General features: G+C 47.2%; 1 protein-coding gene across 1 annotated transcript; it reads right to left on the reverse strand.

Annotated features, from left to right (window-relative positions):
- Nucleotides 1-297: 297 nt before the first annotated feature.
- Ptprh (protein tyrosine phosphatase receptor type H) lies at nucleotides 298-21,820 on the reverse strand. Its single transcript, XM_074058281.1, has 20 exons — nucleotides 21,671-21,820; nucleotides 20,802-20,835; nucleotides 20,108-20,374; nucleotides 18,632-18,898; nucleotides 17,553-17,819; nucleotides 16,186-16,452; nucleotides 14,818-15,084; nucleotides 13,739-14,005; nucleotides 12,373-12,639; nucleotides 10,095-10,361; nucleotides 8,761-8,836; nucleotides 8,623-8,670; nucleotides 5,174-5,264; nucleotides 4,211-4,301; nucleotides 3,850-3,926; nucleotides 3,603-3,737; nucleotides 2,506-2,628; nucleotides 2,208-2,368; nucleotides 1,072-1,207; nucleotides 298-986 (listed from the first exon to the last, which is right to left on the reverse strand). Exons 1-20 carry the CDS (start codon nucleotides 21,719-21,721, stop codon nucleotides 837-839), a joined length of 3,309 nt encoding a protein of 1,102 aa, XP_073914382.1. The 5' UTR covers nucleotides 21,722-21,820; the 3' UTR covers nucleotides 298-836.
- Between the last annotated feature and the right edge of the window lie 1,879 nt (nucleotides 21,821-23,699).

Here is a 23,699-nt window from a genome sequence, read left to right on the forward strand (position 1 = left end):
GCACCCAATCCTAGGACTCAAGTATTCAGGTACCCAGATCCGCAAGGCCAGGTCATCAAAGCTATTGACTCCCAGACATCACCTTCCCCCAGCACAGGCCCTCCAGGAGCCAAACGTCGTGTCCCCGCCTCCAACCAACACAGAGGTCTGGACCCCCACCCTTCTCCAAGACATTCAATCACCTGAACTCACATTTTTCAGGTGCTAAACTATAGGTCCCTCAAATTCCCCCCTTGGAATGTTTGCTGAGGACCTAACTCCCACCCCAATGTTATCTTCAGACCCAAATATCACCTGGAGCATCCACTTCTAAGGAGCAAAGTTATTTTAATAAATTATGATACAGAAGGAAAATATGTGCAGACAGTGGGGTGCAAGGTGAGCTCCTTCAACCTCAGATCACAGAAGACTGACCAAGTTTCTGAAGTAAAAGTGGGGCAGAATCCTGCCTGCCCTAGTTTGTGAGGTCATCACAATTCCAGACTTTGATTCCATCCTTCCTCAGAACCCAGGTTCCAGCCTGTTTCCTTGAAAACCCAGAGCTGGGGCCACAGTTGCCTCCTTCCTCAAAGAACTAGGAAACCCACCTACTGCCCCTCTCCTCCTTCAAGGAACCAAGAATCCAGATCCCGACTCCCCAGGACTCATGAGTTGGAGCCCACCAGACCCCTGTTCTCTTGGAAAACAGGAGTTTTGGTTTTCAGTCCTCTCTTCTCCAACAGAGTGGGGGAGTCTGAGACCTCAGTCCTCTGTCTTCTTGGGGTTCCAGGAATCTGGGCTCCAGTGGGGATTCGGAGCTTGCGTATAGCTCGATCAGACTCAGCACCCCGCACAGCTTAGACCTCCAACTCCTGGGCCCGGATAGCAGCTATGTTCTCATAAACGAGGTTTGACACATCCTCGTACACGGCCTCCTTCTGGACGGGATCTGAGGCTGACTGTTGGAGGTACCTCAGGATGCACTGATGCAGGAACACATACTGGGCCTGGGGAGGAGGCACAGGAATGAAGGGGGCTTCCCCAGGGTTCCACGTTCCCCACCCCACCTATGCACCTCAGGATCCTCATCACCTCTGTCTGCACCATGAGTGGGCGGCTCTCTCTCATCTTCTTCACAAAGCTGAAGGGCCCCACGAGACCCTCGCACTCCAGCTGCCGGAGCAGGACATCCAGGGCGATTAGGGTGCCTGTTCGGCCCACGCCAGCACTAGGCAGAGAGGAGGTGAGGGTCAGGCCAAGGGAGGGAAAGGAAGTCTGCAGTCTTGGCTAATGGGAGGTGGTGTTTTTTGGAGCACCTGGGTATCCGAGCATTGGACAAGACACAGTTGAAGTGGGGATTGCTTAATTTAGTAGAAAGTCATAATGCTAATTATGGCTAGATTTCTTTCTGTCTGCTAGGTCCTATTCTGCGTGGTCTTTTCACTCCTCCCAGGCTAAGAATAGGATCTATTAGCACTCCCATTTTACAGAGGACGAAATAGAAGCTGAGAAAGGCAAAGTCAGGTTTTCCAGGCTATGCAGCTAATAGGTGCAGAACTGGGTTCAAACACAGAAAAATGAACACCTGAGCTAATCATTAAAAAAAAAAACACTTTGTGGTATTAGGGGTTGAAATCAGGGCCTTGTGCTTGCTAGATAAGTATTCTGCCACTTGAGCCACACCTCCAGCCCTTTTTTCTGTATTTTTCAGAATAGGATCTTACGTCTTTGCCCAGGATGGCCTCTAGGTAGCTAGGATTACAAGTGTGAAATACACACCCAGCCCTAATCATCTTAATTAACTCCTATGCACCTGCATTTGGGTAGGGACATGTGACACTAGGAACATCTCCAGAAGATACTATTTGAGAACAGAGCCAGTCTGAACACAGTGCAGCAAAGTGTGCTACAGGGCTCCACCAGGGACACCAGGCAGAAATGAACCCCAGCTTGGCACTTGCTACTCTCTTCGAACCCAATAACTTCAGTTCCCTCTAACACAGGGAGAAAGCCCTTTGTTGTGAGTTTGTACCAAGAATCAGGAAGACTGTGGCTGTCAGTGTCCCATAAATGCCAACCATCATCATAACAGCACCCCAGTTTCAGAGGCCATTGCCCTGGAGTAATGCCTTATAACTCCCCTTGATCTTCTGCATTCACCTCTTCATTCTCTGTAAGTTCCCAGGGACCATCTTCCAGGGAGTGGAAGAGGCTCTGGTGGTCCTCACCTGCAATGTACAATGGGTGGACCTCCCCCTGTGTTCTGGTCCAGCCACAGCCGCAGCGTCTTCCAGAAAGCCAGCAAGGGGTCTGGGGAGTGGGGGACACCATGGTCTGGCCAGGCCAGATAGTGGAACTGGCGCACAGCTAGGGACTTCTGCTTCTCCATCTGGAAGGAGGGAGAGGTGGGGAGGGAGGGCACATAGGTTCCAGTGACCTGGTTTCTACACCTGATGGCGGATTCCCCAGGGTGCATTGCAGGGAGATCTCATGGAGGAAGTTCTGGGAGGGGTTGGAGGGACTCACATGGAGAAGCTGCAGGTTCCTCACTGTCCAGTTCTCAGTCACCTCCTCACCCACCAGGGTCACCTGCAGGTGCCCATAGGTGCAAGGCTGAGCATCCAGAGGCCAATAATGTTCACATTTCACCTGAGAGAGCATAAGAGAAGTCAGAGTACAGGAGCTCCTCTACCCATGGCTCTTCTACTCCAGGTGGGGAGATGTCCCCTGCCCTGGCAATGAGACAGGACCCTCGGGGGTCCAGGTAAAGATGCCCTCCAGCCAGGAGGATCCCTCCATCCCAAGGTCAGGGGATTAGCTCCACCCTGGTATAGTATGGATGTGTCCCCCTCAGAAAAGTTTATATATTGGAAACCTCATCCCCAAATTCATGTTAATAGTAATTGGAGGCGAGACCTTTGAGAAGTAATTAGGATTAGATGAGATCACAGGGTGGGGCCCCCATGATAGTATTTGTGACTTTATAAGAAGAGAAAGAGAAAAAAAAAAGAAAGCTGGGTGTGGTGGTACATGTCTGTGATACCAGAACTCCAGAGGTTGAGGTGGAAAGATCAGGAACTTGAGTTGGAAGCAGCCTGGGCTACACAGTGAGATACTGTCTCAAAAAACCAAAACAAAACAAAAGGAAGATGAGGAGAAAGAAAAGGAAGAGGAGGAGGAGGAAGAAGAAGAGGAGGAGGAAGAGAAGGAGGACGAAGAAGAAGAGGAGGAGGAGGACACCTGAGCTAACAAGTTTTCTCTGTCTCTGTATGTTTTCTACCATGTGTTACAGCAAGGAAGCCTTGGTCAGATGCCAGCACCATGCTCTTGGACTTCCCAGCATCTGGGAATGAGACCAGGAGACACATTAGCCTCTGTTCTTTATAAACTATTTGGTCCACGGTATTCACTTATAGCAACAGAAAACAGACTAGGAGACCCACATACATGGACCAGCGGGCATCCTGGAGGTGGAGGGGAGGGGGTCCATGTTGAAGATGACTGGGGTCATACTGGAGTAATCGAGAGTGTGGGTGACAGGCTTCACTGAGTCAGTGTCTGGGTGGGGCAAGGTCATAGGGTGGCCCTCAAAGGTCAGCACCAGGACAGAAACCTCCTCTCACCCGGCCAGATTCCATACAGTTGGTCAGCATGATCAGGGTGTGACTCTGCTGTTCCCACACCAGATGCCAGAAGTCACCCACAGTCTGGGGCAGGGGGCCCTGGGCTGCAATGAACTCCTTGTTGCTCTGGAGACCCTGGTTGAGGGAAGCAGTCATGTTAGGAGGCCATCAGATGTCCCCCACACACACCTCCAGTCTTGTCTTCCCAGGTTCCCTGAGCATCCTTCCAGCCTCCACCCAACCTTACAGGCATGAAGCTGGCATTGATGTAGTCAGAGCTTGACTCCTTGTGGAAGGAATTCAGTGGTACCCGGGACCAGTCATCTAGAAGAAGACACAGCATCAACAACAGAGAGAGAGACCCAGAGACAAGTCTGAGACCCAAGGATGGAAGTCACACTCAGGTGCTGACAGATACTGGTAGCTATGTAGGGTGTGAGACAGACACAGGCACCTCAGCTAGGGGAATGCGGCCAGGAGGACTCTTGGGGGCAGGGGCACCAGGGGGAGGAGTTCTGACTCTCACAGGGGATAAGAGATGGAGAACAGGAAAGGGGTGTTGACAGGATTGGAGCTTGGGACAAAGATAGCAGAAAGTCAGTACTCACAGGGCAGCACATTTCTGTAGCGGTTCTTAGCCATGTTCTCGGGAGTAGATGCCACTGTCTGATACTGGTCGTGGCCTACCAGGGCCAGTTGCTAGGGACAGAGGTGGAAGCAGAGGGGGTGGGTGGTGTTGGATTTTCTCTATCTTCTCCAGAGCTCCCCTTACCCTCCCCTCTATTTATCCTGAGGACCATGGGATTCTGTGGCACCCACAAAAACAGGAACTGTGTGACCACCACCTTGTGGGGCACCTGAAAGGATTTAGGAGGAAGCTGGAGACTTCTTTAGGTAGGCAAGAGAGCAGGAGCCATGGCAAAGCAGACCACCCAGTAAGTGTGTGGGGTCACTGTAGGATTAACCCAAGTACCCATCATTGCTTTTAAGATTTCAATGAGTTGAGGGCTAGATGTCACACCTGTAATTCCAGCTATCAGGAGGCAGAGATAGCAAGATTGCCATCCGGACTGACCCAGCAAAAATGAAAGACCCTCTCTAAAAACAAAGCAAAGCACAGAGAGCTGTGCGCATGGCTCAAGTGGTAGAGCATCTGCCTAACAAGAGTGAAGCCCTGAGTTCAAACCCCAGAACTGCGGAAAAAAAAAAATGAAACCATGCCTGAGAATTTCTACATAATTGAAAAAAATACCAGGCATGGTGGTGCACACCTGTAATCCCCGTACTTGGGAGGTGGAGGCAAAAGGATCTCAAGTTTGAAGCCAACCTGGGCTATGTTGCAGAGGCGAGGTTGTTCTGAGCTACATAGTGATACCCTGTCTCAAAAAAAACCAAACAAACAAGGACTAGAGCACATGCAAGGCCTTGGGTTTGAGCCCCAGAATGGCAAAAGAAAAAAAAAGTAAAGGAAAAGATGTGTTGCTGCTTTTGCTTAATCTCAAAGAGTGCCAGGAGGGAGGTCTGGACAGGTTGGGGGCGCATGGATCTCAGCCCTGCCACCATCACCCCACCTGGTACTCCTCTGCAAATCCATAGTTGCTGTCCTTCTCGTTTTGCCTGACGTGATCAGCAAAGTCTTTGGCCAGGATGTCCCCTGAGAAGCTGAGGCGGGGGGAGGGGAGAATTAACTTCCTTTAATTCCAAATTTTGTGCATAAAAGAAATCCCACTTCTGGGTATAGACTCCAAAGAAATGAAAGCAGATTTGAAGAGATGCTTGAAGACTCATGTCATAGCAACATTGCTCACAATGGCCCAAAAGTGGAAGCCACTCAAGGGTCCATCAATGGATGTATGATAAACACGGTGTGATCTATCTGCATGATGGAATATTATTCAGCCTTAAAAAGGAAAAAGATTGCACACATGCTACTATATGGATGAACCTTGAGGACATTGTGCTAAGTGAAGTAAGCCAGTCTTCAAAAAGACAATATATGATTCCACTTATTTGATGGACCTCCCGAAGTTGAATTTAAGTAGAACAGTGGTTGTTGGGCCAGCAGGAGGGAGAGAGGGGGTTAGTGTTAGTTTTGCAAGATGAAGAATTCACCCCTTTGTGAGCAAGGGAAGGGAAGAAAACCAGTTTTCATAAGAAGTTTGAGTATGAAAGTGTTTTACTATTATTTAAGTAGTGAGGCCAGCACCTCGGAAGGTGACTGACATTGAAAAAATAACTTGTGGACTGGGCATTAGTGGCTCATGCCTAGTTACTTGAGGGGCTGGGATCAGCCTAGGCAGCTGTTCCTTTTTGCGCCTGCCCACCCTTCCATCTAGAGTGCATTTTTCTTTGAACTAATAAACCTGCTCCTGCTTAAGTCTCCTCTGAGTCTGACTTTACATTCTTTCTCTGATGGGAACAAGAACTTCCTGGCCCCTGGACCTTGTGATTTGAATCTGATGACACCAACATGCAGAACAAAATCTTTTTTATTCCTCTTCTTTTTGGGCTTCATTTTCACCATTCCTGGATTCTGGGGAAAGATCTTTTCCAAAATTACTGCTGGCCTCCCCATCTCTAATGCCAAAGATCACATCTCAGACCACACCCTGCCGGACTTCCAGCAACATTTAGCATGACTGGCTGGGCCTTCCTCCTTTGTCTGGGTTCACCCTCTTCTTGAACACTTCCTCCTGCTTCACCCCTGCTCTCTGGCTTCTGCTTGTCCATATCCTGAGTGAGGCACTCTTCCTCTGTCCACCATAAAAGGTAAAGTGTACCCCAGAGCCTCCTTTCTCACTGGACACTCCTTTCTCACAGGGTGTTGTCCTCTGCTGTAGCTCCACTTTTTAGGGAGGGCACAGTAATAGGGTTTTGAACTCAGAGCCTTGTGCTTGCTAAGCAGGTGCTCTACCACTTAAGTCATGCCCCCAGCTCTTTTTGCTTTAGTTATTTTCTGGATAGGATCTTTTTTTTTTTCTTTCTTTCTTGTTTTGGGACGTAACCCAGGGCTCCACGAGTGCTAGGCCTACTATCCCCATCCCCACCCTCTCAGCAATGTTTTAATTATTTATGTATTTACTTATGTACTCATTCATTTATGTAAATATTTGTTTATTTGCTTAGTGGTGCTAGGGTTTGAACTCAGGTCTTCATGATTGCTAGACAGGCCACAACCCCCCGACTCTGAAGGGTTTTTTTTTCTTTTTTTTTTTTTTTAAGTTTTAGACAAAATCTATGAATCTAGAAGCCATGATCTACAATCAGTTCAGTGTCCTACCTAGGCAATTCTGCTTTCTCAGGTTGTGCCGCCTATAGGTGTTCTGAGATACACAGGTGGGTTTTAACAGCTTTTAATGCATCTATTTTTGTCTTTGTTATGACTGTGGATAGGATCTTGTGTTTTTGCCCAGGGTCAGCCTGGGACTCAATCTTTCTACCTAAGGCCTCCCACACAGCTGGGATGACAGGTGTGCTTCCTCACCTGGCTTATTGATTGAGCTTGGAGTCTCACTAATATTTTGCCCAGGCTGGCCTTGAACTATGATCCTCTTGACCTCCACCTCCTGAGTAGCTGGAATTCCAGGTGAGAGCCACACTGCCTGGCTGGAGCTTCATTTTTTATCTATACATAGTGCGAATTCTGAACCCCCATCACCAGTTACCATTCCTCACTCTTCTGAGTTTCAGAGCTATTTTCTCACCCACATCCTGGACTTTCTGAAGAATTTTCACACTAGGATATCCAAACACAGACAGGATTCTGGTAGCTGATCTGAGCCTGCAGGTATTTCTGCTGTTTTAACACTAGGTGGAGTACTTGATCTAGATTTCCAACTCTGCTGCAGATTTGTGAGTTGAAAATAAACTGGGGTGTGGCAGGTGTGATAGAGTGTTTACCAGGTGCAAAGTACAGAGTTAAATCCCCAGTACTGCCAAATAAAAATTTTTAAAAAATCACAGGAATGTGGAGGAATGGCTATTCAGGTGGCTCTGTAACTAACCCCTAATAAACTCATTTACTCAACCTGGACTTGTCCGAGACCTCCTTTGGGATGTTGGTACCAACCCAATTTGGAGGCAGATGTTTCTTTTAAGTCTCCCCAGGAAACTCACACAATATCCCACTCCTTTTCTTATTTCCTTTAGGCCTATTCTCAAATGTCTTCTTCCTAATCATTTGCTTAGCAAGGCTTTTCCTCTAGTTTTAACACCCTATCTAAAATATTATTCTGCCTTCTCTGTCCTCTCCTCTGGTTTTATTTTGTCTCCCAAAATATATCAAAGTTTTGCTATGTTCCCTACTTTTTTTTTTTAGCAGTACTGGGGTTTGAACTTAGGACTTGAGCCACTTGAACCACACTTCCAGTCCTGTTAGCTTGCTTTTTCATGTCTTCGTATGCTAGACTGTAAGTTTCATAAGGGCAGAATCTTTTTTTAATTTGCTGTTTCCTTGAAGACTGCCTGATACACTTCAGCTGCTTGGTTAATTTGTTTGCTTGTTTTAGCGGTACTAGGGTTTGAACTCAGGGCCTCACACTTGTTAGGCAGGTGCCTACTAATTGAGCCACTCCACCAGCCCTTTTATCTATTGGGTATTTTCCATTCCTTGAACTATAATCCTCCTGATCTCTGTCTCCTGAGTAGCTAGGATTACAGGGATGAGCCACCAGCACATGGGAAAATTTTGGAGGGGGGCAGGTGAGACTGGGGTTTGAACTCAGGGCTTTGTGCTTACAAAGCAGGCACTCTATGACTTGAGATACAGCTCCAGTCTTTAGCTGATATTTGATGGATGAGTGAATGAATGAATGAATTCCTGGAGCTGAAACAGGAATTGACTCCAGACACTGGCCCAGGCTGAGTCACCATGAAGGGGCTGTGGTACCTGTTGCAGAGGACCTGAGTGCCTCTTGATCAGTGGATAAACTCACTGATCCTACCCTCTGGCCTGTCCAATGACCAGCAAACAGCCCTTGAACTGGCCATGTCCCCTCCTTCCCCCACATCCTCTGCTCACCTGAGCATAAGATCCTTGGGTTCTTCCTTCTGATGGTTCTTCTTATTCCTAGAGGAAGGACATTGGGATTAAGGCTCAGAGCATGAAGCTGGAACCCAGCTCACAATCTCCAGGAGACAGTTCTGTACCAAGTCTCACCTCTTGCTCAGGAAGAAAATCAGCAGGCTCACCAGGATGAGAAGCAGGAGGACACCCACAACTCCAGCAATGACCACTAGGGGAGGAGGCATAGAGATCCATTAGAGTCCCGGAGATCTCCTACCTCTGTCCTCAGCCAGCACCATGCTCAGAGGCCTGCAGCAAAGATACTAAAGGAAAGGACAAACTGTCCACATAAAGCCCTGTGCATTCAACTTTCTCTAGGAGAGGTGTTTAAATCAAATACATACTCTCTCTCTCTCTCTCTCTCTCTCTCCAGGATCTCACTATGTAACCCAAACTAGTCTTGAACTCAAGATTCTCCTGCTTCATCCTCCCACATGCTGAAATTAAAGGTGTCCACTACCATGTCTAACCCAAATACATCATTTTCTAAGCTGACTTGGTAGCTAAAGAATGACATCCCCTTCCTTGACCCAACCAGTGGCTCCACAAGGGCAAGATTACCCCAGGGGACACTGTACAACATCCACAGACATTTTTGGTTGTCACAGCTTGATGGTGGGGTGTTACTGGCATCTGACTGATGGAGGCCAGAGATGTTGATCACTACCCTACACACACAGGACAGTCCATCACAGCAAAGACTGATTGAATCCTACAAGTCCATACTGCAGAGGCTGAGCAAACCCTTCACTGATGGAGAAGCCATTCCCTGGCATTGATGGCTTCAGCTTTTTCCCAGGAGCAAGGCCTGGTCTTCTCAGAGGGTCCTACTAGTTAGGGGAAGCTCAATACCCAGAGAATGAGGCAGGTGAACCAAGAGTCTGAGGTCATAGACTCTTTCCTGGTGTTCCAGACCAGGAAAGAAAGAAGAAAAGAAAGAAAAGGAAAGGAAGAGAGAGAGAGAGAGAAAGAAAGAGAGAGAGGAAGAGAGAGAGAAAGAAAGAGAAAAGCGAGAAAGAGAGGAAGGGAGGAAGGGAAGGAAGAAAGAAAAGAAAAAAAAAGAAAGAGGGCCAGGCATGGTGGTGAGCACCTGTAATCCCTACTACTCAGGAAGTAGGGTTAGGAGGATCAAGGTCCAAGACCAGTCCACATAAAAGTGCTAGACCCTATCTGAGAAACAAAAAGCAAAAGGACTGAGGATGTGGTTCAAGTGATAGAGGGGTTTCCTAATAAGCTTGAGGTTCTGAGTACAGGAGGGAGAGCAGGGGAGAGAGAGAGAGAGATCTAAAATTGAGAGTGGTGATGGCTGTGCAACATTGCGAGTATACTAAAAGTCATTGCACCAGACAGACAGACAGACAGACAAAAGAGCCCCATGGACTTCCTCTCAGCAAGTTCTGAAAGGTCATCCCTGGCTCTCTGCTCACCTGTGCTGTCTGTGTAGCAGGTCACAAAAGTAGATGGTGCCCTTAATTCATCCCAAACAGTGGTGATGGTAGCTGTGTAGGCTTGAGCCGGCCCGAGGCCTGGCACGACCACATCTTTCATACACGAAGATTTGTTCTGGGAGCTCCTCTGCTCACCCACCTCCAACTCAAAGGTGTCGTAGCTCCCAGAGGGGCAGGACCAGGTCAGGATGACTGCATAGCCCCCAGAGGTGCTGACACAAGAGGTGATGTTGGCAGAGGCTGGAGCTGAGTGAAAGAACAAGAGGAGTCAGTCTCGAAGGTGGTTTTCCACCCCCACCCCCAGTCACGTCAACTCTGGGAGCTAGCCCATCCCTTCCTCTACAAACTCAAGCAGCTGATCTTCTGTTCACCCCAAACCCCCTCAAACTAAACCCCATGACCTGTGTCACTGCAGCTTATGAAGACATGGACCCTGTAGTCCATGCCCTCAAGATCTGACCTAAGCCCAGTCATCCAGGTAAAGGGAGGAGGGTGGAGCATCTCATCGGTGTGGAGCTGGCTGCACCACTCCTCTCTGCCCACACACTGAAGTTGTAGAAAGTGCCAGGCTCCAGGGCCTCCACCTCATACCAAGTGTCATTGGTTCTGACCATGGAGTTGTCCAAATGTCCTTGGGGATTTTCTTTACTGATCCAATGGACCTCATAGGTATAGACCTGAGAGTGGAGATCTGCAGGGGCCTCCCACCTCAGAGTCACCGAGTTTTTGGTCTGATTTTCTTTCTGCAGAAGTATGACCTCGTTGGGAATTGAGAAGTGAGGACAGAGCCTTAAGGGGTATGTTCTCAAAGAACTGCTTCCCTGAGCCTGCTTGCCTTCCCCCAACCCCTGCCATAGCAAAGCCCACATGTCCAACTTATCCATTGCTCTAGTGACTGAGATTGGAGCCACAGAGAAGAATCTAGAAACCCAAGGCCTGGTGAGGACCAGGATCACCAGGATCTCTCTGCCCTCTGGCTGCAGCCTTGGGTCCACTCCATCTCTTTTCTTTCTTCCCAAATAGATACAAGTCCCCTCAAACTACAACCCCCATGAAGCCTTGAAGTCTCTGTATCACTGAGTTTATGAAGTTCTAATTCCATGGTATAATGAGATTTGAAGTCCACTTACCTATCTCTGACCTACCAAGTCTGACCTTCTCTAATTGTGTCTCCCATGGTCATCCAGGGGCAAGGTCACTTCTCTGAGTCGCTAGAGGGAGCTGCCAATTTGAGGGGTTTTTTAGCCCCAAAGGCTAAGGATTAAACACTTTCAGGATCCATCACCAAGAGTGAATCTAATCTCTGGAGTAATTTTATTCTTCTCATACTTGTGACCATGTATAGACTGAGGTGAGACTCTTGGTTCATCTAATTCACTTGACCCAGCTCTGATTACAGACGGGCTGGTGACAATAGTTTGGGTTCGGTTCCTGTAAGAACCAACTAGTCTGTAGTCACACTAGCTTTTCTTGAGCGCAACAAGTCCATTTACAAAGACAGAAAGACAGAACCCATCATTTTGTTTTTGTTACTTTTTTGGCAGTATTGGGGTTTAATCAGGGCTGTTCTACCACTTGAGCCAGGTCCCCAGTCATTTTTGCTCTGGTTATTTTGGAGACAAGGTCTCTCTTTTTGTCTAGGTCAGACTGAACTTCGATCCTCCTATTTAAGCTTCCTACTGTTGCTGGGATGACACCTCACCCAGCTATTGGTTGAGACCGGGTCTTGTGAACTATTTGCCCAGGTTAGCCTGGAACTGCAATCCTCCTGATCGCAGCCTCTCAAGCAGCTATGAATAAAGGTGTGTGCCACCAGTGCCCGGCAACCCCATCATCTTGAAACCCCTGGGGTTTCAAGAATGGTAATTCCTAGGAACAGAACCTAAAACTTCAAACTCCAAGGATAGGGTTACTGAGTTTTCTTCATCTAACAGGAAGCCACCCTGCACCTCGCCCATCATTTCCCTTGCCCCATCCCAATAGGGCTGAGACCAAAACTAGACAGTGTCACACCAGTGGCCTCAGTGAGGGTACTGGGATAACCTCTGATTTTGTTCCTCTCGGCCCAGATGGTGAGGGTGTACAGACTCCCTGCTTCCAGTGCCTTCAGTGTGATTCTGGTATCTGAAGTGTTCTGGGTCCCAGCAGCAGAGTGTCCTCCTAAGCCCATGAGATCCAGTAGGTGTAGTTGGGATGACTGGGGCCCAGAAGACCTGTCTAGGTAAAGATGATGGAGCATAAAAATGGTTGCTCTTACCTGTGGCAGCATTGAGAGTCTCCTTGGAGCTGTTGGCCCCTTCTCTTTCTGCCCACACAGAAAATTCATATGAAGACCCAGGATTGAGTCCATCCACTGTGATGCTGGTGTTTGTTGTGTGTTGGATCTCATTTCTGTCACCATCTCTAAACCACTGGACCCAGTAGGTGAGGCTCATGGGGTCTGGGCCTTCAGGAACATCCCAGAGCAGGGTGATGGAGGTGTTTGTCTGAGTCTCCACCCTCAGGTGTCTCACTGGATTTGGAGCTGAAAATAGAAACAGGAGTGGGATCAGTTGTAGCCCAGATCCTCAAATTATCCATCCTTTTCTGAAGTCTGAGATCCAGAGGGGAGAGGTGGATGGTTGGAACCTGCACAGTCCAATATGGTGGCACAAGTTGTGAGGGACTGTTGAGCTCCTGTGATGTGGCTTGTTACAACTTTGATGTGTGTGAGAGTAAAACACACAGAGTTGGGAAGAAATGGAGTGAAATTAAGAATGTCAAATCTCATTGGTCCTTTTTATATTGACTACATGCTGAAATTGTGCCACATGAAATCTGTCATGGTGATATGTTTCACCTATTTCTTTCTTTCTTTTTCTTGTTTTTTTCAGTACTAGGGTTTCAGCTCAGTGCCTTACTCTACCACTTGAACCACACCACCAGTCCTTTTGTGTTGAGGATTTTTTTTTAAATTGATAATATTTATTTTAAAATTAAAAGATAGTATTTAAGTTATATATTTTTCGGTGGTATAGGGGCTTGAACTCAGGGCCTTGTGCTTGCTAAGCAGGTGCTGTACCACTTGAGACACGCCACCAGCCCTTAGTTATTTTTCAGATAGGGTCTCACACATTTTGCCTGATCCTCCTACATATGCCTCCCACATAGCTGGGTGACAGATGTGTGCCATCACGGCTAATCTAGGTTTCTTTTTTTTTTTTTTTTTTCATTTTTCGTGTGTTGAGGATTTTTGAGGTAGAAACTCACTTTTGTGCCCTGGACCATAATTTTACTATTTGTGCTTCCCAGTGTAGATAGAATGACAGGTGTGTACCATTGCACTAGTCATTTGTTAAGTGGGATCTGGCAAATGTTTTGCCTTGGCTGGCCTTGAACTGCGATCCTCCTGATCTCTCTCTCCTAAGTAGCTAGGATTATAGGTGTGAGCCATTGCACTTGTGTACCTATTTCTTTTAATTCTATTTTGATGTGGCTGACAGAACATGGAAATTTACATGTGTGGATTCCATTATATTTCTGCTGGATCACAGAGCCTGTGATACACCATCTCCTGTCACTAGGCAATCACCTTGTGCCAAATCCATTTAAAGGTGAAAGAACACAACAGTGGTTGCTCTTACCTGTGGCAGCACTGAGAGTCTCCTTGGAGCTGTTGGCCCCTTCTCTTTCTGCCCACACAGAAAATTCATATGAAGACCCAGGATTGAGTCCATCCACTGTGATGCTGGTGTTTGTTGTGTGTTGGATCTCATTTCTATCACCATCTCTAAACCACTGGACCCAGTAGGTGAGGCTCATGGGGTCTGGGCCTTCAGGAACATCCCAGAGCAGGGTGATGGAGGTGTTTGTCTGAGTCTCCACCCTCAGGTGTCTCACTGGATTTGGAGCTGAAAATAGAAACAGGAGTGGGATCAGTTGTAGCCCAGATCCTCAAATTATCCATCCTTTTCTGAAGTCTGAGATCCAGAGGGGGGAAGTGGATGGTTGGAACCTGCACAGTCCAATATGGTGGCACAAGTTGTGAGGGACTGTTGAGCTCCTGTGATGTGGCTTGTTACAACTTTGATGTGTGTGAGAGTAAAACACACAGAGCTGGGAAGAAATGGAGTGAAATTAAGAATGTCAAATCTCATTGGTCCTTTTTATATTGACTACATGCTGAAATTGTGCCACATGAAATCTGTCATGGTGATATGTTTCACCTACTTCTTTCTTTCTTTTTCTTGTTTTTTTCAGTACTAGGGTTTCAGCTCAGTGCCTTACTCTACCACTTGAACCACACCACCAGTCCTTTTGTGTTGAGGATTTTTGAGGTAGAAACTCACTTTTGTGCCCTGGACCATAATTTTACTATTTGTGCTTCCCAGTGTAGATAGGATGACAGGTGTGTACCATTGCACTAGTCATTTGTTAAGTGGGATCTGGCAAATGTTTTGCCTTGGCTGGCCTTGAACTGCGATCCTCCTGATCTCTCTCTCCTAAGTAGCTAGGATTATAGGTGTGAGCCATTGCACTTGTGTACCTATTTCTTTTACTTCTATTTTGATGTGGCTGACAGAACATGGAAATTTACATGTGTGGATTCCATTATATTTCTGCTGGATCACAGAGCCTGTGATACACCATCTCCTGTCACTAGGCAATCACCTTGTGCCAAATCCATTTAAAGGTGAAAGAACACAACAGTGGTTGCTCTTACCTGTGGCAGCACTGAGAGTCTCCTTGGAGCTGTTGGCCCCTTCTCTTTCTGCCCACACAGAAAATTCATATGAAGACCCAGGATTGAGTCCATCCACTGTGATGCTGGTGTTTGTTGTGTGTTGGATCTCATTTCTGTCACCATCTCTAAACCACTGGACCCAGTAGGTGAGGCTCATGGGGTCTGGGCCTTCAGGAACATCCCAGAGCAGGGTGATGGAGGTGTTTGTCTGAGTCTCCACCCTCAGGTGTCTCACTGGATTTGGAGCTGAAAATAGAAACAGGAGTGGGATCAGTTGTAGCCCAGATCCTCAAATTATCCATCCTTTTCTGAAGTCTGAGATCCAGAGGGGGGAAGTGGATGGTTGGAACCTGCACAGTCCAATATGGTGGCACAAGTTGTGAGGGACTGTTGAGCTCCTGTGATGTGGCTTGTTACAACTTTGATGTGTGTGAGAGTAAAACACACAGAGTTGGGAAGAAATGGAGTGAAATTAAGAATGTCAAATCTCATTGGTCCTTTTTATATTGACTACATGCTGAAATTGTGCCACATGAAATCTGTCATGGTGATATGTTTCACCTATTTCTTTCTTTCTTTTTCTTGTTTTTTTCAGTACTAGGGTTTCAGCTCAGTGCCTTACTCTACCACTTGAACCACACCACCAGTCCTTTTGTGTTGAGGATTTTTTTTTTAAATTGATAATATTTATTTTAAAATTAAAAGATAGTATTTAAGTTATATATTTTTCGGTGGTATAGGGGCTTGAACTCAGGGCCTTGTGCTTGCTAAGCAGGTGCTGTACCACTTGAGACACGCCACCAGCCCTTAGTTATTTTTCAGATAGGGTCTCACACATTTTGCCTGATCCTCCTACATATGCCTCCCACATAGTTGGGTGACAGATGTGTGCCATCACGGCTGATCTAGGTTTCTTTTTTTTTTTTTTTTTTTCATTTTTCGTGTGTTGAGGATTTTTGAGGTAGAAACTCACTTTTGTGCCCTGGACCATAATTTTACTATTTGTGCTTCCCAGTGTAGATAGGATGACAGGTGTGTACCATTGCACTAGTCATTTGTTAAGTGGGATCTGGCAAATGTTTTGCCTTGGCTGGCCTTGAACTGCGATCCTCCTGATCTCTCTCTCCTAAGTAGCTAGGATTATAGGTGTGAGCCATTGCACTTGTGTACCTATTTCTTTTAATTCTATTTTGATGTGGCTGACAGAACATGGAAATTTACATGTGTGGATTCCATTATATTTCTGCTGGATCACAGAGCCTGTGATACACCATCTCCTGTCACTAGGCAATCACCTTGTGCCAAATCCATTTAAAGGTGAAAGAACACAACAGTGGTTGCTCTTACCTGTGGCAGCACTGAGAGTCTCCTTGGAGCTGTTGGCCCCTTCTCTTTCTGCCCACACAGAAAATTCATATGAAGACCCAGGATTGAGTCCATCCACTGTGATGCTGGTGTTTGTTGCATGTTGGATCTCATTTCTGTCACCATCTCTAAACCACTGGACCCAGTAGGTGAGGCTCATGGGGTCTGGGCCTTCAGGAACATCCCAGAGCAGGGTGATGGAGGTGTTTGTCTGAGTCTCCACCCTCAGGTGTCTCACTGGATTTGGAGCTGAAAATAGAAACAGGAGTGGGATCAGTTGTAGCCCCGGATCCTCAAATTATCCATCCATTTTTGATGCCTGGGACCGAGGTTGGGGAGGTGGATGGTTGGAACCTGCACAGTCCAATATGGTGGCACAAGTTGTGAGGGACTGTTGAGCTCCTGTGATGTGGCTTGTTACAACTTTGATGTGTGTGAGAGTAAAACACACAGAGTTGGGAAGAAATGGAGTGAAATTAAGAATGTCAAATCTCATTGGTCCTTTTTATATTGACTACATGCTGAAATTGTGCCACATGAAATCTGTCATGGTGATATGTTTCACCTATTTCTTTCTTTCTTTTTCTTGTTTTTTTCAGTACTAGGGTTTCAGCTCAGTGCCTTACTCTACCACTTGAACCACACCACCAGTCCTTTTGTGTTGAGGATTTTTTTTTAAATTGATAATATTTATTTTAAAATTAAAAGATAGTATTTAAGTTATATATTTTTCGGTGGTATAGGGGCTTGAACTCAGGGCCTTGTGCTTGCTAAGCAGGTGCTGTACCACTTGAGACACGCCACCAGCCCTTAGTTATTTTTCAGATAGGGTCTCACACATTTTGCCTGATCCTCCTACATATGCCTCCCACATAGCTGGGTGACAGATGTGTGCCATCACGGCTGATCTAGGTTTCTTTTTTTTTTTTTTTTTTCATTTTTCGTGTGTTGAGGATTTTTGAGGTAGAAACTCACTTTTGTGCCCTGGACCATAATTTTACTATTTGTGCTTCCCAGTGTAGATAGGATGACAGGTGTGTACCATTGCACTAGTCATTTGTTAAGTGGGATCTGGCAAATGTTTTGCCTTGGCTGGCCTTGAACTGCGATCCTCCTGATCTCTCTCTCCTAAGTAGCTAGGATTATAGGTGTGAGCCATTGCACTTGTGTACCTATTTCTTTTAATTCTATTTTGATGTGGCTGACAGAACATGGAAATTTACATGTGTGGATTCCATTATATTTCTGCTGGATCACAGAGCCTGTGATACACCATCTCCTGTCACTAGGCAATCACCTTGTGCCAAATCCATTTAAAGGTGAAAGAACACAACAGTGGTTGCTCTTACCTGTGGCAGCACTGAGAGTCTCCTTAGAGCTGTTGGCCCCTTCTCTTTCTGCCCACACAGAAAATTCATATGAAGACCCAGGATTGAGTCCATCCACTGTGATGCTGGTGTTTGTTGTGTGTTGGATCTCATTTCTGTCACCATCTCTAAACCACTGGACCCAGTAGGTGAGGCTCATGGGGTCTGGGCCTTCAGGAACATCCCAGAGCAGGGTGATGGAGGTGTTTGTCTGAGTCTCCACCCTCAGGTGTCTCACTGGATTTGGAGCTGAAAATAGAAACAGGAGTGGGATCAGTTGTAGCCCAGATCCTCAAATTATCCATCCTTTTCTGAAGTCTGAGATCCAGAGGGGGGAAGTGGATGGTTGGAACCTGCACAGTCCAATATGGTGGCACAAGTTGTGAGGGACTGTTGAGCTCCTGTGATGTGGCTTGTTACAACTTTGATGTGTGTGAGAGTAAAACACACAGAGTTGGGAAGAAATGGAGTGAAATTAAGAATGTCAAATCTCATTGGTCCTTTTTATATTGACTACATGCTGAAATTGTGCCACATGAAATCTGTCATGGTGATATGTTTCACCTATTTCTTTCTTTCTTTTTCTTGTTTTTTTCAGTACTAGGGTTTCAGCTCAGTGCCTTACTCTACCACTTGAACCACACCACCAGTCCTTTTGTGTTGAGGATTTTTGAGGTAGAAACTCACTTTTGTGCCCTGGACCATAATTTTACTATTTGTGCTTCCCAGTGTAGATAGGATGACAGGTGTGTACCATTGCACTAGTCATTTGTTAAGTGGGATCTGGCAAATGTTTTGCCTTGGCTGGCCTTGAACTGCGATCCTCCTGATCTCTCTCTCCTAAGTAGCTAGGATTATAGGTGTGAGCCATTGCACTTGTGTACCTATTTCTTTTACTTCTATTTTGATGTGGCTGACAGAACATGGAAATTTACATGTGTGGATTCCATTATATTTCTGCTGGATCACAGAGCCTGTGATACACCATCTCCTGTCACTAGGCAATCACCTTGTGCCAAATCCATTTAAAAGTGAAAGAACACAACAGTGGTTGCTCTTACCTGTGGCAGCACTGAGAGTCTCCTTGGAGCTGTTGGCCCCTTCTCTTTCTGCCCACACAGAAAATTCATATGAAGACCCAGGATTGAGTCCATCCACTGTGATGCTGGTGTTTGTTGCGTGTTGGATCTCATTTCTGTCACCATCTCTAAACCACTGGACCCAGTAGGTGAGGCTCATGGGGTCTGGGCCTTCAGGAACATCCCAGAGCAGGGTGATGGAGGTGTTTGTCTGAGTCTCCACCCTCAGGTGTCTCACTGGATTTGGAGCTGAAAATAGAAACAGGAGTGGGATCAGTTGTAGCCCCGGATCCTCAAATTATCCATCCATTTTTGATGCCTGGGACCGAGGTTGGGGAGGTGGATGGTTGGAACCTGTGCAGTCCAATTTGATGGCACAAGTTGTGAGGGACTGTTGAGCTCCTGTGATATGGCTTGTTGCCTCTTTGATTTGTGCTAGAGTAAAACACACTGAGCTGGGAAGAAATGGTGTGAACCGATGAATGTCATGTCAGATCGCCTGTGACTGAGACCATTAAGTAATTATTCAGACCTCTCCTCCTGCTCCCAGTTCCTCCTCATATTAAACCCAATGCACATGTCTGCACAGGGAACATAGGTTGAAATGCTGTCTTGTGTCTGCCCAATGTTTGCCTGTTCAACGTAATAATCTCCTTTCCCTGCCTTCCACCAAAAGAAAAAAAGTCAAATTTTACTGAGGACTTGTTGACCTGATACTGCTTGGATCTTTTGGACCACAGGAAGTACCACAGGATCGATGATCCATTTCACATGTTTCTTTTCCTCTGTTTTGATGTAGCTGATAGAAAGTAGAAATTTAAATGTGACTTTGTCAGATTTGTTTTTTTAATCAGGATATATTTGCTGTATTGGGGGGATTCATTGTGACAATTCCAAATAGGCTTATATTGTACATTGGTAGATCACCCCCACTGTCTTTCCCCGTTATATTTCTATTCAGTCACCAAGCCTGCCCCCTTCTCCTCTCAGTTCTTAGCTACCCTCTACCACCTCCCTTTAACAAAAAAAGGATAAAAAGCCAGGCGTGGTGATGTACATGTGTAATCCCAGCACTCAGGAGACTGAGGTAGGAGGACTGTGAGTTTTAGGCTAACATGGGCTACACAGCCTGACCCTGTTTCCAAAACAGCTGGCATGATAGTACACTGCTGTATTCCCAGCTAAAGCCAAAGGAGGAGGATCATAGTCCAAGGGCAGCCTGGGCAAAAGAGCAAGTTTCTATTTGAAAAAGAAACTTAAAAACCAAAAGTACTGCAACCTGGCTCAGGAAATAGAGTGCATATCTAGCAAGTGTGAATTCCTGGGTTCAATTGCCAATACTGACCTCCCGCTAAAAAAAGAATGAAAGAAAGGAAGGGAGAAAGAGAAAGGAAAGGAACAGGAAGAGGAAGAGGAAGAAACTGAAAAAAGAAAGAACACAACAGTGGTTGCTCTTACCTGTGGCAGCATTGAGAGTCTCCTTGGAGCTGTTGGCCCCTTCTCTTTCTGCCCACACAGAAAATTCATATGAAGACCCAGGACTGAGTCCATCCACTGTGATGCTGGTGTTTGTTGTGTGTTGGGTCTCATTTCTGTCACCATCTCTAAACCACTGGACCCAGTAGGTGAGGTTCATGGCGTCTGGGCCTTCAGGAACATCCCAGCGCAGGGTGATGGAGGTGTTTGTCTGAGTCTCCACCCCCAGGTTTCTCACTCCGTTGGGGGCTGAGAATTGGGATGAGAGTTTGTATGAGCAAAGCACAGATTCTCCCACACCCCTATACCCTTTTTTTTGTGGGGGGTGGTTCTAGAGTTTGAACTCAGGGTCTCACACTTGCTAGGCAGGCACTCTTCCACTTGAGCCACTTGGCCAGCCCTGTTTTTGTGTTGGGTATTTTCAAGATAGGGTGTCTCTAACTATTTGTCCAGGCTGGCTTCGAACTGAAATCCTCCTTATCGCTGCCTCTGGAGTAGCTAAGATTACAGAGGTGAGCCACCAGAACTTGGCTAACCCTACACCCTTGCCCTGAGGCCAGGCGGGCCACTTCCTGTCAGCCGTGGACCACCATACTGCATTGAGTTTCCAACAGGGGCACAAGACTCAAGGTCCCATCATTTTGTACGGACAGTGATTTCACATGGGTTCACTCACCAGCCGCCCTGACCCCTGTCCAGCTGTACAGACCCTGGAAAAAGACGAGGAAGACGGAGTTAGACAATAAGCCTCACCAACCTGCACCCACATGAGATCATGGGATTAGCAAGGCTGCCCACAACTCTCCTGCTCCCTGTCCCCCACCTCCATTGGTCAACCCACTGAGGAGAGGAGTGTGGGCTGGGCTCTGATGAAGGTCACCCTAACTTCCATGTTCTCTAGGTGGGAAGGTCATGCATGCTGGGGGTGGAGTTCCAGGGACTCAGGAGTTGAGGTTGGCTCCATGATAAGAGCAAGAGATAAAATGAACACTTTCAGTTTCTGAAAAACACAGCCTTGGAGATTGGGGGCAGGGAGGCAGTCATCAGGGAATAGAGAAAGAAAACAAAACTGGAGTCTGGTCCCAGATAGGGGGTCTGAGGGAGGAGGGCTGGGGCCTGGACCCTGGATCTGAGGGAGGAGGGCTGGGGCCTGGACCCCTGGGTCTGCAGGAGGAAAGTTGAGGCCTGTATCCCTGTATCTGAGGGAGGAGGGCCGGGATCTGGACCCTGGATCTGAGGGAGGAGGGCTGGGGCCTGGACTCCTGGGTCTGAGGGAGGAGACTGGGGTCAGGACTCCTGGGTCTGAGGGAGGAGGGCTGGGGCCTGGACCCTGTGTCTGAGGGAGGAGGCTGAGGCTTATCTACTATAAGATGTCTCCATTTTCCTCCCAATTCCAATCCTCCTTCCTTCTCCAGGGCACGACACCCCCTGCCTCTGGGTCCAGGCTAAGGGACCTTGTTCCCTCATCCCTGGGAGTGTGGATTCTGTCCCCAAGCCTGTCTTCCCTCAGAACCCAGGCTCTGCCCAGGGCAGAGGAGGACTTACCAGTAGCACCAGGCTCCCCAAGGCCCTGAGGCCCCCAACAGCCCTAGCCATATGTCCAGACACTGGGGTGAGCAGGAGAGGACACAGGAGTCCCGGCTCTTGTCCCTCCACCTGCTGGACTTTAAACTCAAGAATTTCCCTTTTGACAGCCCATTGGTGGGGCCAGAGGCTAGTGCAGGAAGGGGAGGAGGAGGAAGTAGAGGTTCTGAGCGTGAGAGCCCAGCCTCAGCCCTGCCCAGTCCTGACCCATCCCTCACCCTCTGCTTCTTGCCCTGACAGGGACACTCTTTATTCTCTTCTCTGCCCTGTCTGGAATCCTCAGCCCCCAACCTCACTCTGTTTTGTCTCACAAAATCACCTTCTCAGTTGAAGGAACCCCGCCTCCCGAAAGTAATGGCACTACTTCCTGCTGCTGTATACAGATGCACCATGCAGACCCCAGACATGCTGGGAGAGCTGGAAGCTGTGAGATGGTGGCACATCTTGATCAGCTTGGGGTCTGGATCCCATGATCCATTGGTGGCTCTGGGTTTGATGCAGGCACTGGCCCTGTCCCCTCTCTCTGTCCTTCCTCACAGGCCCTTGCAGCTCCCACAGATGGCCTCTGATGCTTCCCTGGCTTTTGCATATGCCGTGTCCCCATGTCCCCACATCCCCACCAGGTATGTTGCCCCACTGTCCTCTGACACTCTCATTCCTGATCTGCTGGGATTCAGCTCAGAAACCACCCACTGCCTTCTTGGTCTGGTCTGGACCCAGGGCTGAATTTGTCACACATGCTATACCAATTACATTGGTTTACAGTCTACCTGTGACTTTCCGAAAGTGACTTCAACTCATGATGACTCAGATTTCTCTTGTATAAAAAATGGGCACAACCCCTTGAAGGAGTTAGTAAAATACACACAGAAAGTCCTAGCACAAGCTGGGTGGGGTAGCTCGTGCCTGTAATCCCAGAAGGCAAGAAGATGGAAGAGTTCCAGGCCAGCCTGGGCTACATAGTGACATCCTGTCTAAAAAAAAAAAAAAAAATCGTGACTACTCAGTGCAGCATTTGAATAATATTGATTAACTTGGGGAACGTTTTCCTGACTTATGAAAAAAATATCTTGCTGGGTGTTATGGCACACACCTGTAATCTCAGCACTTGGGAAGCTGAAGCAGGAGGAACCCAAGTTCAAGGCCAGCCTGGGCACCAGTGGTTCATGCCTGTAATCCCAGCTACTCAGGAGGCAGAGATCAGGAGGATCTCAGTTAGAAGTCAGCCCAGGGAAAATAGTTCAAGAGACCCTGTCTCGAAAAAACCCTTCACAAAAAAATAGCTGGTGGAGTGGCTCAAGATGTAGGCTCCAAGTTTAAACCCCAGTACTGAAAAAAAATTTTTAATTAAAAAAAAAACTTACTTTATGCTCACCTACTTCTGCTAGACAGTTATGCAGTGAATCGGGTAGTGTTTATTCACAAAAAATAAAAAGAGTCAGGTGCCGGTGACTCACGCCTGTAATCCCAACTACTCAGGAGGCAGAGATCAGGAGGATCACGGTTCAAAGCCAACCGGGGAAAATAGTTCGGGAGACTTTATGTCAAAAAATACCATTACAAAAAAGGGCTGGCAGAGTGGCTCAAGGTGAAGGCCCTGTGTTCAAACTCCAGTGCTGCAAAAAATTAATAATAAATAAAATAGAAAGAGGAAATCTTATCTGCCTGAAAAAGGCAATATGGACATAGCAATGGTTTACTGCTGTGTGGCATATCAGTCCGAGCCCTAGTGGCCTTAACAATGTTAAGCATTTGTGATTGATCTTCAGGTTCTGGGTTCTGGGACTCCAGTGGTGCCCTGGCAGAGCAGTTCTGGCTCAGAGTTTGCCTGGGGCTGGTATCAAGATGCCGCTGGGGGCAGATGCCATGGTTCACACCTGTGATCTTAGTTATTTGGGAGGCTAAAAATCTGGAGGATCATGAGACCCCATCTTCAAAATAACCAGAGCAAAATGGACTGGAGATGTGGCTCACATAGTAGAGTGCTTGC

The sequence above is a fragment of the Castor canadensis genome, chromosome 16 (genome assembly GCF_047511655.1).
Source record: "Castor canadensis chromosome 16, mCasCan1.hap1v2, whole genome shotgun sequence".
Classification (NCBI taxonomy): Eukaryota; Metazoa; Chordata; class Mammalia; order Rodentia; family Castoridae; genus Castor; species Castor canadensis.